Below are 15,670 nucleotides of genomic sequence, written 5' to 3' on the forward strand. Positions count from 1 at the left end.
TTCTGAATTTCGAATTTAATTTTTTCAAAATTAGACGACATACAGCATATAGCGACTGCCATAGGAACGATCGGAAAATTGATGGGAAAATAATAAGAAACAAATCATAGCTTCGGTGTTTTTTGTCATTTTATCTTATACTATTGGGAATATAATTGTTTGTATTTTTAGAAATTTTGAAATAAATTTAATAAAAATCGGACGACTCTAACATATAGCTATCAAAGAAACGGTCGGAGAAATAATGAAATAATTTTTTTTTTTAATATCACTGAAGCTAGCAACAATCCTTTGAAATTTAACATGGTGTTACTAACATTGATTATTTCGTATAACTGCAAGGGGATACAAACTTCGGCTAGCCGAAGTTAACTTCCATTATTGTTTATACAGAACTGCCACATTGCGCACCGTATAGGCAGGAAAAGTGTGACCTTACAAATTTCAATACAAGTGTGGACCGCCGTTGTGTTTTAACTACCAAAAGATTATCAGCACAGATGTTTGCTAGCTTACTCAGCAATAAAACGGACTACCACCATAACCAGGTGGGAGTTATAGCGTTTATTTAAAAAAAATTGTATATTTATTGAAACGTTAATTACATTCAACTTGAGTTGCACTCTTCAAATAATGAATTGCAGGAATTGGCGGATAAGAATGCAGAACTAATCAAAGGGAAGGTATGGAATCTATTAATTCATTCTCTGGCATTGGTTTTTGAGTGCGGGAGCTGCGCCTTAATACATTATAATTTCATAATTTTAATAGAAACTGCATATTTATATTGGTATAGGAGAACATTAATACGGGGCGACGACTACTACAGACTACACATAGTTGAGTTTGATAACGAAGTCGACGTCCATCTTGACGCCAGGCTTGCGCACGACGACGGCTTGGTCATGTTGGATCACCTCCAGTTGCTGGCTTATTCCATTCACTGTGATGCTGGCACTGCTGGGCAACTTCTCCAGGCCGGCGATCACGATCCGCTCGATCCAGGCATCGGTCTTGTATTTGGGCTTACCCACAAAGTGATTGACCAGCTGGTCGTTAGTGAACTTGTAGTTCACGTGGATGCGCTTGCCCTGACGGTAGTCGTAGGACTTCTCATCGTCCAGATAGAGGGAACCGGATGCCTTGCTTTGTCTGTCTAGACAGATAATCAGTGTGTAGGGATCGTGCAGCATTAAGGTCGAGGCGCGGCGCTGGCGCTCTTTCTTCGGAACAATGCTGCCGCCACGCTGCCAAACAGGGATCTGAAAGGATATTTAACGGATTAAATATGTAATATGAAATATGTAGGATAACGTATCTCACTTTGTTGTCATCTACAGAAACCGACACGTAGCCGGATCGTTCCTGGCGCTGATAAGTGTCAACATCGTACCACCAGTCACCGTTCTTCTTTTCATCAATAGCCGGAAAATAGACGTCCACCTTGCTGACGCCCTGCTGCATGACGGGCCGCACAAGCAGGCGATCCTGCACTAATAGCTGACTGTCCACGCTGAAAGCCTCCTTATCCAGTGGATAGTTTGCCAACAATGGCAAGATCACCGGAGCACCCGTCAACTCCAGTTCGTAGAAGGCGGTATACCATAAGGGCAGATAGGAGTACCGCTTTAGCACCGCATTCTGAATGACCTGGCGGGTGCGTTCCGGGAAAAGCCACGGCTCTCGGCGCTTGGTGTCGATGTGGGCATGTGCCCGAAAGAAGGGCAAGAATGCGCCCGTTTGATACCAACGCTCTAGCAGCTCGCTGTCAGGATTTCCAAAGAAACCACCGACATCGGCGCCGCAAAAAGAGAATCCGGCTACCGCCTCCGTGAGACACATCTTTATTGAGTGCTGAAGATGTGACCAGTCCGCCAAGTTGTCACCCGTCCAAATGGCAGCATACCGCTGGGATCCAGCAAAGTGGGCACGTGTGAGGATGAAGGGCCGTTGGTTGGGGTCGCGCTGCTGCAGCCCAGCAAAGGTGCCCATCAGGTGCATGTGACCGTACAGATTATGCACATCGCGGTGCTCCCAGTTACCAAAGTGCACCAGATCCTTGGGCGCCGTTATCTCTGGGCCGTTGAACACCGATGGTTCGTTCATATCGTTCCACAGCATCACGTCTGCGGTTACAGTTTGGAACTTATCCAGTGCGTACTGGCTGGCATAGTACTCTCTAACCACTGGATTGAAGAAATCTGGATAACTGGCTGCTCCCGGCCAGCACCAGCCCTCGTAGTCATTGCCCTCGCGCGTTTTCACATAATAACCACGATCTGTGCACTCCTGATGGAAGAAGTAACTATTATCCCGTTTGATGTGCGGGTCGATGATCACCACCAAATGGCGACCCAGCTCTGTGAGGTTCTTGATCATTGTCAGCGGCTGTGGAAACTTGAACTTGTCCCAGGTGAAGTAGCGTTTTCCATCGGTGTACTCGATATCCAACCACATGGTGTCCATTGGTATGTTAAACTCGTCGAATTTCGCTGACACGGAAGTTACATCCCTCTCGTCGTTGTAGTTCCAGCGGCTTTGGTGGTAGGCCAGAGCAAATATCTGAGGCAACTCGTGGGTTCCTGTCAGAGCAGCGTACTGCTTAAAAGTGTCCATGGGCTTGGGACCCAGCAAGATGAAGGCGTCTACGATGCCCGACTCGGACATGAAGTGTGCAGCCGGTGGAGGAGTCTTACGCGAGCCGGACACAAAGTTTACCAACGAAGAGACCACGTTGGTTTCTGAAGTTTGGATGTCCACCCAGGTTTCGGCGGCATTCTGCCAATAAACGCCAGCAGTGCGCTGTTGTCTGTAATAGATATGAAAATATTTGTACAGTCATTGGTTTACAAAAGGATTTTTAGCCTATATCAGCATGCTGATTGCAGGAAAATATAATATAATTTTTATAGTACACTTTAGACAAAACGGAAGATTGATTGGTTTAATCCAATTTCATTTAATTCGAAATATTTTCTACCATTTTACTAGGATTTACATTATTATGGAAAAAAGAGTTGAAAGAGGTAACTCACCCATGGCCATATATCACTGGCACAGTTCCATACAGGGCCATTTTGCTATCCACAATGTACTCGAACACATCCAGATTATACAGGCGATATGGATCTGTGCCCGAGGTGGACTTCAGTATGAAGCTATCGGCGTGCTCCGGAATACCAAATAAGACCTCGGCAGCGGGGAAAGAGAAGTCCAGAGCCACTGCTTCCGGACCGTACGGTTTAGAGTCGTGGTGTGACTTGAAGTTCTCCTCCCAAGCACCGGGATCATCGATGGCATCGGCTGCCTTGGGGGTTTCCACAGCGGCATCCTGCTCCTGCTGGTTCTCGTTTTGCGCGGGCTCGGGAGTTTGCTCCTGGGTTTTCGGACGCAGATGCTCAAAGTAAAGCCAGTTCTTGGCATTCACCGAGACCACCAGGACGTCGTTTTCATAAAAATCGATTCGGAAAGGATCGCCGTGGATAACGGCCTTGTTCTTCTCAGATATTATAACGATCTCCCCGTCAGTTTCCCGCTGGATACGAATGTGTTCTGCTTGGGGTTGTCCCTTGAGGGCGTGTTCGACGCGATATCGTGACCGAAGTGGTTGCTTTTCATCGATCTGCAGTCGGAAGGTGCTGCCCTTTAGGGCCTCCAACTTAAAGGCGAACTGGTGGTGGTTCTCCTTGTTTACCAGATCGGCTGTCAGTGAATCGGCATAGGTGTTCAGGGTACCCGGAATCAAGGCATACTTGCTGCCTGCACTCTGAACCTTACGTGAGCGTCTGAAAAATAGCATATAGTAAATTTAGTCGTTACTCATTCATTTCCACTGGGGTTTAATACAGCTAGATATAAAACAGGGACTGCTTAACACAGTTTAAGGCGGTACACGTAGTGTGCGCGACGAGGCTATAGAGCCGCAAATTGAAAATCTGCTTAGATAGTCAGACTAAACCGAGCGAAAGGAACTTCAATTTTCCTTCACATTTTGAGACGAAGACTTCTCAGAATTCGAAGCTAGATTGACTCGATTAGTAATCCTTTTAGCCCACAGACTTCGTCCGTCTTATGTTTCCAAGACATGCCTTAAGCAGCATCACTTACTTTGTAGGAGGTTGTCTTGTTTCTTCACTTCATCTATGTAAGTGCTGATCCCAATGGTTCATAGTTGATTTGATTACTGAGAATATTGGTATCCGTTACTCGTAGAGTATTTCTTAAAAAGAATGTCACAAGTAGAATGAAGCGTTTCCAAACCTCCATATATATATAGTTACCATATTCAAGCGCAAACTTTGTGGTCTTTCCCTCAAAGGTATTAAGAAGGAATTCGCAGGAGTTTAAACGAACAAACAAACTAGTTAATACTTAATTAATAATAATTTCTTTTCCGATTCATAAAATCAAGGGAAATAGAGAGACCTATAGTAATAGCTATGAATATATCTACAAAATAATCGACTAGTGGCTACCTACATATGTAGGTTACCATGCAGTTGGTTGCACCCAGGATTTCCCGGGTGGTAGAACTCACCGGCAGAAGCTGCTCTGTTCGCAGGTCTTGAAGTTCCCGGGATCCACTCCATCGGCCAGGACGAAAAGCGCAAAGATGATGGCCACAGTGGCCTGAGCGAATCGCATGGCGCCTTGACCTTGAAAATAAGGAGTACCGGAGAGGTGTTAGTTACGAGGTGTTTTCGGAATTCGTCCACTGGTTGTTGCTATCATATCAGTGCCTACTCTAACTGTCAAGTTAATGTACACGTCAGTGGCCCAAAAACTACATCCGACAACTATCCCCAGGGAAGTGCACTTTTAATCATTTTAAACAGTGGAATCACTCTCTAGGTAACGACTGCAGAAAGGCTTTCCGTATTTAGTACACATTTCATATGCCACTGCTATAGATATATTGTCTTAAGTTGCTTTCTATCAGAAAAGTTTGGATTATGGTCGTAAAAATATGTCGCCGGTTATTAATGCACCTAGTGTTGACAATGCACTTTTGGGGAATCCGTAGACCTTATATTTCGACACCCCATGCACTAGTTTTCCTGTTATTCCAAACCCTTTACCTTTAAATAGCGTATTTAGGGTAAATTTTGTTTTAATAATTTTATTAAAAATTTTGCACGCATATGCAGCGTGACCGTCGCTGGGTCCTAAATTATACCTTAGACAAGCTAAAATGTACTTTTTATTACCGTAGTTAGCTAAGATCCAAACCTGAATGTTGGTTGGCGTCTCTAATAACACGGCGCAAGCGGTGAAAGTGTAAAAGTGAAAATGTAGAAATTTTGAGCTGTTGGAGCTGGTGGGAATATAAGGCCCAGGTTATAAGCCAAGTTTTAATCTTACTGAAAATAAGCGTCGAATGACACTTCTTTTGTTAAAATCCGATGCTCCGTTCAAAGGGTATTCCAAGAATGAAAATGTTTATGTCTTTATTTGTGGGTTAGTATGAATCGCTTTTTGATTTTAGGGTCTTTCTGACTTTATAAGTGTGTTAAGAAGTTCGAGATAGAAAACTTTTGTTTTATGACTTTTGGAAAACCACGCTACTTTTGCGGGAAATCAAAAAAATAGCTCGATTTTAAAGGCGTATAGTTTCAACACAGCAAATGCTAGAGATAAGTGCTACATATATGTCGCTAAAAAGGTAATATAATTTGCTAATCCTAATCAATCAATTATAACTAAAACTGTTTATTCTTAATCATTTTTTAGCTATTTTCTCAAAATTGGTTCGAACGATTTCTTTTTTAATTTCAAAATATATAGACCTTAAGATTCCTCAACTTTTAATATATAACACTTTTTGTCATAAACATTACTGCTTGAAAGATATTGAGCGATAGGAAGTACAATCCGTTTCACTTCAGTACTAAAAAATTTCATGTTTACTTCAATGGGCGAAAACTATGCAACATTAATTTGTTGAGAAAAATTCTTATTAGATACTTTTTAAGTAAAACGAAAACATTTACAAGTTTGTCATCAAAAACTAAAGACTTCATGTTAATAAAAATAATTGTATGTTGAATTTCCGATGTCTAACTACACATGGTTTATTTAAGTTCCTAGAAAAAAAGGTTTCTATATTTAAGTATAGTACGGCATACAGTAATCAAGTCGTCTTGGCCTTGCCAAGTGAAATATATACATAAATATATTTAGGGTATTCAATTGCGTTGCAATCGTTTGAAAAGTGTAAAAGTGTAAGCAGTTCCAACAACAATTTCCATACAAAATAGTTTTCAAGGCCTACAACACCCCAGCCTATGTATACAAATCTGTTGTACTTGTGTAGAAATAGGGGGTTAATAATGGGTAGGAATTTTATCTAAAATACTAAAAATATACTGAAAAGTTGGGTTTTAATGACAGAAATTATCATAGCCTTCTTTTCACAAAAATTTAAAAGCTTGCGTTATTTTGTACGTCAATTTCCTGCAACGATATTTTAAAATAGAGGGCGTTCACAATTCTCGTCTGGCAAACTTACAAAGTTTACACTTCTGCAACGCAATTGAATACCCTAATTGATTTTAATGCTATAACAATACTATGAGTAATACGCCAAAAGTAAAAAGAAAAAAAAAGGAAACTTTAAAAAATACACTTTTCAAAATGTTTTCATTCGGCACGCTACGATAGAATATACCTTTGTACGCAAGAAGCTTAAATATTTTGATGAAGCGGGCACAATGAAAGCCTTTTAGAAAGTGTAAGTTTTTAGTAGGATGTCCAATCATTTTTCGTCACAAAATATAACTTTTGTATGTTGAAGGTGCGATCGACATGACCCCTTACCTCCTTAAGATGTGTTTTTGTTTGATACAAACCTAGTAAACAAACAAGGGCGTTAGAGTGGGCGTTGCACTCTGCTGAAACAAACTTGCGCTGCGCAGGAATCTCAGGAATCTGCATGCCTAATCCCAGTATTGTAGCTTTTATAGTTCCCGAGATCTCAGCGTTCATACGGACAGACGGACATGGCTAGATCGACTCGGCTAGTGATCCTGATCAAGAATATATATACTTTATGGGGTCGGAAACACTTCTTTCTGCCTGTTATATACTTTCCGACGAATCTAGTATACCCTTTTACTCTACGAGTAACGGGTATAATTACCATGTCAACATTTGAGACACAAAATGATTATACACTCGTCCAAACACACTATTTAATTTTTTTCGTTTGGCTTGTTTCAGCAAAATATTTAAGCCCCATGCCGACACAGGCATTTTATATTGCAGCGTGCCGAGTTACGACATTTTACAAAGTGTCTTTTGTTTTAAACATCAATCAACATGGGTATACTTTATACTTTCGTTGTCATATAAATTATTCGATCTTTTTTCGAAATAAAGCGACTGTTAAAATTGGTTTTTCCAAGAAAACGTTTTACTAAATTATTAACATATTCGATTGCTTTACGAATTTGGAAAAATTTTTGACTTTATTTATATTATGAGTGTTTGTATTTATTATATGTATTTAGTCGAGTGCCTCAACTATGATACATCCGTTACTCAGCTAACCAATTTAAATAAATATATCTTCGATAGAGGCGAAGAATCATCGATGTTTATCTACTGGCTGTGACGTCATTGACGGTGTTTTTGCTAAATACGGTCATAAAATCATTACTTTTTAACTAATGGTCGACTTAAACCATTTTCGGCGTGCCATAGGTATTGCCAAGCGGAATAAATTAAAATGTATTATACCCGCTACTCGTAGAGGAAAAGGTATAAAAGATTAGTCGGAAAGTATTGCGTGTTAGATTGGGCACTCTTAAGTTAAGGTCAGACGATCAAAATATTTGAAGTATGGAAATTTAAAACGAAATATTTTATGTTCATTGTAAGTACATGGCAAACTTAGATTAATAGTATCAAATAATTTGGTCGTCTGACCGTAGCCTAACGGCCACAACGCTGAAATATGTCTAACGCCCATATCTTAAAGATTTTGTAAAGGGGTACATGGGGTAATCTTTTGTTAATCAATACATAGGTATTACTGTAAATAATTTAAATCGGATTATTCAATCGGATCTGACCAATTATTGTAACAGCCGCTAGGTGGCGCCTTGCAATCTCGGAAAAAGATGCTTTGCTGCTTTTATGTATCTATCTCCCTTGCGCTCCATTTGGCTGAGTAATCGACTATAGAGTTCTTCCTCGCTTGTTTTAAAGGTGTCTTTTCAAAGTAGAATTTCTTGCTTACAAAATTTAGTTTTTTGATCTTTTGCACATGTCTTTGAAATTTGAAGTCAAAATTAAAATTCATGGCTTTTTCAAAAATGTTGTATTGAAAAGAACGTGTTTAAAATTGTAGGTAAGTCCGAAAATATATCCACAATAAACGCTTTACGATTCAACGTGTAGTTGGGAATACCCCCTGGCCTTTAAGTAAACTTACTATATAAGCTCTATTGTCGCTTTAAGGGAAGTAAAATGTTAAGAAATAAGTTGGCTTTGGCGCTACTCAATTTGATCCATTGGCAAGTAGGTCAATAAACCCGTGTCATTGCCATTGATTTCACAAGTCGTTGAAGGAAATCCATTGCCAAGCGATTCCGCTGCCAGGTTACCAAGTTTATTCAATAAGTACACCCGTAAAGAGTCAAGACCAGGGGTTCAGCCAGTCTAGCTAGAGCCGTAGGACCGAAAAGACCGAAAAGACGAAACGGAGCTCCGAAGAATATAAGTTGGTAATATATACTGTATATCGACCAATGCTCTGCTGGGCCAACGAGGATCATTATTTGAGCCAACGCTACCCGAATCCGCAGCAAAAGGCACCCGAAACACTGAAGAACCTTCTGTTGCGATCCAGTGTACCAATAGTGAGTGCTCCGAGTCCCGAGTGGGAGTTGCAATCCGCCAGCACTATGGCACCGCTCAAAGGCCAGGAAGTGCTTAAGTTCCACAAGCACTCTTATCTCGAGAACCGCATCTTCGATCACCGTCTGGTCAAGGACAACCTTTTGGACAAGTGGCCAACAGCCGACATGAACGAGTACAACGAGCGCAAGGACCACCGCAACCTAATGGAGTCCTATGTACCGGCCACAGTCCATATCATTAACCCAATACTCCATCTTTTACCATTATGTTTCGTTTTATTTCACAGCACATCGCTTTATAGCTTCATCTAGTTGAGCTCAAAATCGTTAACACCACTCGCTAACAACTATAATATCTAGCGTTGTAATTATTATAGGGTAGATGCGCACTTTTGAAGAATTCCAAAGATATACTTCTTCGAATTTTATTTGAGAAAAATGACTGCAATCATATCATATTATGTCCCGTAACCTTCCCCCAGTAATTATACCCGTTACTCGTAGGGTAAAAGGGTATATTGTATTTGGGGAGCAGTATGTAACAGGTAGAAGGAAGCGTCTCCAACACCGTAAATAATATATATTCTTGATCCGACTGCCCGTCTGTCCGTGTGAACACTGTGATCTCGGAAACTATAAGAGCTAGAGGGTTAAGATTTCAGATTTCGATTTCTTATTTTCATATGCAGCCCACTCTGACGCCCACAAACCGCCCAAAACTTTAGCTCTTAATGTTTTAGTGCAAGAAAAAAAAAACTTAAAAATCTAGAAAGTGGGCATGCATATTTGGGCTTCCTGGGCAGAGCAAGTTTGTTTCAGCAGGGTGCCACGCCCAGTCTAACGCCCACAATACCCGTCTAGGACTAACATTTTTTAACATTCCATTCATTAAAAAGTTGTAACCAAATAAAAATGAATAATTTGCTAATTTAATCGAGATTGCACACCACATGTAGCAAATCAGCTGTTTTCATTAATACGCCACCAAGCCGCTAGAGGCGCTATGGACTCGCTGGTGTTATAGGCTAGGTGGCGCTAGCCACGAGCAAGTATATATCCATCCCTCTCGCACTCTCTTTAGCTGAGTAACGGGTATCTAATAGTCAAGGCCATCGACTATAGCGTTTGTTCTTGTTTAAATTTGGAAAAGCAAAATGTACCCCAACCCATATTGTTGTCTATTGTGTTATACCACCTCATCAAAACTGCAAAAGATTGTGCTTTTTACTTACAAAATTATACAATTAAATTAGGTTCTAATAGAATTTGTAATAATTTTAGGAATTGGACATGTTAAAAATACCTTAAAGATAGTACTTCAAGTTTTAAGGTCAAATATCTACTTTTGAAACTAGTTTCCATGTCGAAAATTTTATTCATCTTCTTTTTCGATTTACATTTTTTTGTGAGCAATCAGGGCAGGCCCTTCCGAAATTATGGGCCCTGTCATCAGCCCCCGAACAGAAATTTCTTTAGTTTTTTTTGCTTCTCGAATAGAAACGTATCTCCTTGAATTTGTTTTTTTTTTTTGAATCGTCGATAACTTTCTAGCACCCAGTCCAAATTCCAAGTGGCACAAATTACTAGTTACACGCTTTAGACTACAGTACACTAAGTCTACCGATCCAAAACCGAAACCTCCGACCACGATGAGTCAGAATGGTGCTGGAGCCGGGGGATCCGGAATCCCCCAAACTACGGTCATGTATTCACAATTGCAGCCATGGAGCCAGGCGGGCGCTCCTCCCTGCATGGAGCCCGTCATGGGACCCTCGATCCCGCCGAGAGTTGGAGCAGCATACGAGACGCCCACGAAGCACCCGTGGCGACCGGCAATGGCCTATGAGCTCATTCAGGTGAAGCACCTGCCCGAGCAGCCGGTGACCAACCAGCTGACAAAGCAGTGCTTCCTGCCCAAGGGCATGAAGACGGACGGGATGATCTTTCCCAACCTTGTCACTGGATTCGATCGCAATCCGCAGCATGCTGCCCGGGCCGCCCTCTACACGCGTTATACTAGCAACGAGTGGTACAACAATAACATGACGAAGTACTCCGAGTCCAACATGAACCGGTAAGTGACCTCTCACTTCCTCCCTAATAGCTCTCCTCTCGTTATTGGCGTTTCAGGGCGTTAGAGTGGGCGTGGCACTTGGCTGAAGCAAACATGGGGTTCATAGGCACTAGTATAATCTATATGAAACATTTTAACTCTCTAGCTTTCAAAGAGAGGTTTTAATTTCCCAAACTGGCACCACATAGCGATAACATCTTAATTGCGCATAACTTTTTAAAGAATGGTCAGATTATAACATTTTTCGGCTTGATAAATGGATATAAATAATCAAAACAAAATCTCATTTACACTTTCAACATTTTTGCGTTGGCAAGCTTAGAATCCAAACTTGAAACCCCAAGTCTCTAGCTCTTATATATAGTTTCCAAGATCATAGTGGTCAATCGGACAGATTGACGGACACGGCTAGATCGACTCGGCTAGTGATCCTAATCAAGAATGTATACACTCGAAACCGCTTCCTTCTACGTGTTACGTACTTTCCCCAGATGCAATATACCCTTCAACTTTACTAGTAACGGGCTTAAAAATTATGATCAAGAGTATTTCTTCCTGAAATGTTATTTTCCCCTTTGCTTTAGCAACTTGTCCGAGCGCATGCGCAACGACGCGGTGCGTCTGATGCGGGAGACGGATGAGAAGGCGACCTCGGGCCAAAGGGACGCCGGTCGAAGGCTGGGTGAACGGATCACCGACCTGACGTTCTGGCGCAACGAGCTGAACGCGGAGCTGGAAAAGCTTATCGCCGAGATGTCAGACATCAATGAGCTACAGCGGCAGTGCGGTAAGGCGCTCCTCGACTTGGAGATCCCCTTGCACATCGCCCAGGAGTGCCTCTTCCACCGGGAGTCGCGCCAGGGCACCGAGAAGGTGCACGACATCGTTGAGAAGGCACTTCTCGTGGAGATCAACAACCTGAGGAACTCCCGCGACCGTCTGGGCGGCCTGCATGAGAAGATTTCGAAGCAGGCGCTCGACTGCCGCGGCGCCCAGCATCTGCTCGAGGACGACGTGGCTCACAAGGAGTCCTCGCTGGGCATCGACTCCATGTGCCACCAGCTGAACAACCACAGCCGCGGCATAACCTACTACGGCGGCATCGAAAAATTTGATCCCTCGGTCAGCACCCAGGAGTCGTGGGCCCAGGCTAGCAGCGAGCACGTCCGTCGGTGAGTTTAATTTAATGGGTATATGGTAGTCGACTAACGCGTTCTTTTGTTTTTTGTGAAGAGCCATTAAAGCTTCGAACTTGAATGGATTAACTTATTTTTAGGTTTATATTTATTATTTATTAAAGTAAATTTATAAATTATTAAATGTTAAAAAAATTACTTTTCGATGTACACCTTCAAAGTTACACAAAAAAAGATACGCCAAGGGTAGTAACGATACCGGACAAACAAGTGTTAGGAGTTCAAGTGAAAAACACACTTTTAATGAATGTAATTTTTGTATGAACTGAAACAATTAACAATTATTGAAAAACGATTCCAATTGCTTTAGTTCATGCACTAGTGACACATTTGCTAAACATATGATATGAAAGAGATCGGTCAAGTCGTTTTTGAGATACTGCCGGGCAATTCTTCTCAGGGCTGTATCTTTTGAACGACAATAACTGTTGTTAAATCCTTGTAAACCACATGTTTTACAAAAGTTATTATTTTTTAAAACCGAGACAGTTGAGACCCCCTTAAAGCCATGTTTCCTTATGTCTACGATGTTTGTATTGTCCACTTTGACTTGCCATTCTTATCGTAAACCTTTCATATCCGTCTCTGCAGCTCCCAGGCGGAGCGGGCGAAGCTCTCCCAGCTGCGCAGCGATGCCCAGAGCGTGGTTAACTCGGTGGCCACCACCGTGTGGGACTTCTGGAGCAACACCAACAACGCCTTTGATCGGCGCTCGCAGGAGATGGCCGAGGCAAAGAACCGGGTCCAGTTGCACCTGCAGAAGGTGCAGCAGGAGCTGTTCGACATGGAGAAGCACCTCTTCCTGCTCCAGAAGGCCATTCAGGACAAGTCCGGGCCGCTCAAGGTGGCTCAAACGCGGCTGGAGGCCCGGTCCCACCGGGAGGGCGTCGAGCTGTGCAAAGACCATGCGCAGGACCGCCTCGTTCAGGAGGTACAGGATATCCAGGGCGCCGTAGAGACGCTGCACCACAAGCTGCAGGAGGCGGAGGCCACGCACCAGGGTCTCCTAAAGACGCGCTGCACCCTGGAGGTGGATCTGAGGAACAAGGTCAACGCGCTGTTTATCGACCGGGAGAAGTGCATGAGTCTAAGGCGCTCCTTCCCGGTCAGCAATCTTATCAAGTACTGATTCAGTTCCGGCCTCCAGATTCAGGCCTCCCATTGCACCGGAGCACTCGCTTTTCACGCCACCTATGTCGTAGCCAGGACACAGTAAGTTGGTATCTGTGTGCCCACTCCAGAAAGCAAACCGTTTTCTTTCGGGAGCTTAGTAAATCTTTTACTGGCAAAAAAATAAAACCTTAAAAAAATTTGCATTGCATTTTAATATTTATCTGGAGAGATTTATTAATACGCTTCAAGATAAAACAAGAGAGAACGCTGTAGTCCTTGCCATCGACTATTAAATACCCGTTACTCAGCTAAGGGGAGCGCGAGGGAGATGGAGATGTGCCAGCAGCAAAGTGGCTATTCCTATTATTGCACACTTTATTTGCTTATAACTTTTTAACGAATGGTTCGATTTGAATGTATGTAGTTGGACATTGATAATCAAAAAAAAAGGAATATATATATGTACATAAGTGCAAGACGATCTAGTTATGGGCGTTTCTGTAGGCGTGTCACAACTTGTGAACTACTAAAGCTACAGTCTGTGCTGTATGTCGTTGGAAATGTATTTTTATACCCGTTACTCGTAGAGTAAAAGGGTATACTAGATTCGTCGGAAAGTATGTAACAGGCAGAAGGAAGCGTTTCCGACCCCATAAAGTATATATATTCTTGATCAGGATCACTAGTCGAGTCGATCTAGCCATGTCCGTCTGTCCGTCTGTCTGTCCGGATGAACGCTGAGATCTCGGAAACTGTGGGAGCTAGGCTATTGAGATTTGACGTGCAGATTCCAGAGCTTCTTACGCAGCGCAAGTTTGTTTCAGCAGAGTGCCACGCCCACTCTAACGCCCACAAACCGCCCAAAACTGTGGCTCCTACACTTTTGATGCTAGAATAAAAATCGATTGACCCAAAAAAAAGTTTGCCACGCCCACTTTAACGCCCACAAACCGCGAAAACCTGTGACACCCACAATTTTCATGCTAGATAAAAAATTGTATTTGTATTGGTCTCGGCAATACCTATCGATTGATCGAAAAAAATTTGCCACGCCCACTCTAACGTCCATAACGCTTAATTCTGTATACCGCCGGTAGGTGGCGCATTTTAATCTCGCTTTGCTGCTTGCATATCTCTATTTAGCTGAGTAACGGGTATCTGATAGTCGAGGTACTCGACTATAGCGTTCTTCCTTGTTAAATACTGTGTACGCCTTAATAACATGATTTGTCTAAATACCATCGTTTAAAAATTATGGGCAAAAGTTATCTTTTCCGATTTTTTAGCTGTTTTCGATTTATCAAAAACGGTTCTAACGATTTCAGTTTAAACTTTAGACTGTAATGAGTAAATTTAAGAAACAAGCTAATTTATTTAGTCGAATGTTTAATAATTTTTCATTACAAAATTTTATATCAGTAGTTTTGTATGTTAAAGGTGCGATCGTCACGACCCTTTACCTCGGAAAGAGGTGTTTTTGCTTGATATCACTGTGGACGGCAGTCCACGTAGTCACGAAGAGCACCATGAGAGTGTGCAAAGTCGACTACTATATATAGTCGCAGAATTGAAAATCTACAGTGATGGTCTGATCATAACGATTGATGCACATATCGAAAGGTATTGCAAAAATTAAAAAGATTGCCTACCAAGACTTTAATAATTTCGGTTGGCTTAGAAAGAAATGCGGTGGAAGTGTAAAAAATTTAAAACATTTGAGCTTGTTGGGCTGGTGGGAATAACTGGTTATTAGCCAAGTTTTATTCTTACTGAGAATACGAGGGAATACGCGAATGACACCTAATTTGTTAAAATCCGATAAATCAAAAGTTATTCCGCTAGTTTGGCGGGAAATCCAAAAATATAGCTAAATTTTAAGGGCCTATAGTTTCTACACAACTAGTGCTACAGATACGTTCTATGTGTCGCTGAAAATATAATATAATTAGCTAATAACGCCCTCTTTACTTAAATTGTCTTAACACAATAGATTTAAAGTTATAGCTAAAAAAAATTTAAAACCACTTTTTGGCTATTTTCTCGAAATTGGTTTATAATAAATTTGTAAAAGCCGGAAACATTATGTACATACATATGTTGAATTTCCGATGTCCAACTACACACACTTTATTTAAATTCCTAAAAAAAATGTTTCTATAATTCAGTACCAAAGCAACCAAGTGATCGTGGCCTTGCCAATGGAAATACATACATATATTGATTTTAAGGCCATTACAATAGCTCAGATATGAGTATTACAGCAAAAGTGAACATAGCTCCTATTTAATAATGGATTTCTAAAACATAAACATCTGATATCAAATAAAAACACCTCTTCACAAGGTACATTTTATTTGTTTAAATATGTCTAGACTTAAGGTTTGAGTCGGTGCTAAGAGGCTAGTCAAGTCTTCCTCCGTCAAGTG

At 41.7% G+C, this 15,670-nt stretch overlaps 2 protein-coding genes across 3 annotated transcripts; one reads left to right on the top strand and one right to left on the bottom strand.

Moving 5' to 3' along the window:
• Positions 1–563: 563 nt before the first annotated feature.
• GCS2alpha (glucosidase 2 subunit alpha) lies at positions 564–4,657 on the bottom strand. Its single transcript, XM_017076326.4, has 4 exons — positions 4,538–4,657; positions 3,036–3,785; positions 1,324–2,809; positions 564–1,262 (listed from the first exon to the last, which is right to left on the bottom strand). Exons 1-4 carry the CDS (start codon positions 4,642–4,644, stop codon positions 831–833), a joined length of 2,775 nt encoding a protein of 924 aa, XP_016931815.2. The 5' UTR covers positions 4,645–4,657; the 3' UTR covers positions 564–830.
• A 4,009-nt stretch (positions 4,658–8,666) lies between these two features.
• Positions 8,667–13,441, top strand: LOC108011212 (tektin-3-like). Of its 2 annotated transcripts, none has more exons than XM_017076305.4 (4): positions 8,667–9,077; positions 10,583–10,935; positions 11,520–12,107; positions 12,723–13,441. In XM_017076305.4, the coding sequence occupies exons 1-4, from the start codon at positions 8,751–8,753 to the stop codon at positions 13,258–13,260; spliced, it is 1,806 nt and encodes a 601-aa protein (XP_016931794.2). In that variant the 5' UTR covers positions 8,667–8,750; the 3' UTR covers positions 13,261–13,441. The 2 variants fall into 2 exon arrangements, with proteins under 2 accessions (XP_016931794.2, XP_036676066.1); XM_036820171.3 differs by having other exon boundaries at positions 8,670–8,861; positions 12,723–13,440.
• The last annotated feature ends 2,229 nt before the right edge of the window (positions 13,442–15,670 follow it).

The sequence above is a fragment of the Drosophila suzukii genome, chromosome X (genome assembly GCF_043229965.1).
Source record: "Drosophila suzukii chromosome X, CBGP_Dsuzu_IsoJpt1.0, whole genome shotgun sequence".
In the NCBI taxonomy this organism is placed as follows: Eukaryota; Metazoa; Arthropoda; class Insecta; order Diptera; family Drosophilidae; genus Drosophila; species Drosophila suzukii.

Excerpts from the sequence above, each read along its gene's own strand:
- GCS2alpha (XM_017076326.4), bottom strand. The coding sequence starts at position 4,644 with ATGCGATTCGCTCAGGCCACTGTGGCCATCATCTTTGCGCTTTTCGTC. Across the intron at positions 3,786-4,537 it reads GAACAGAGCAGCTTCTGCCG|ACGCTCACGTAAGGTTCAGA; the intron begins GTGAGTTCTACC and ends GCTATTTTTCAG. Across the intron at positions 1,263-1,323 it reads TTTCTGTAGATGACAACAAA|ATCCCTGTTTGGCAGCGTGG; the intron begins GTGAGATACGTT and ends ATATCCTTTCAG.
- LOC108011212 (XM_017076305.4), top strand. The coding sequence starts at position 8,751 with ATGCTCTGCTGGGCCAACGAGGATCATTATTTGAGCCAACGCTACCCG. Across the intron at positions 10,936-11,519 it reads TCCGAGTCCAACATGAACCG|CAACTTGTCCGAGCGCATGC; the intron begins GTAAGTGACCTC and ends CCTTTGCTTTAG. Across the intron at positions 12,108-12,722 it reads AGCAGCGAGCACGTCCGTCG|CTCCCAGGCGGAGCGGGCGA; the intron begins GTGAGTTTAATT and ends CCGTCTCTGCAG.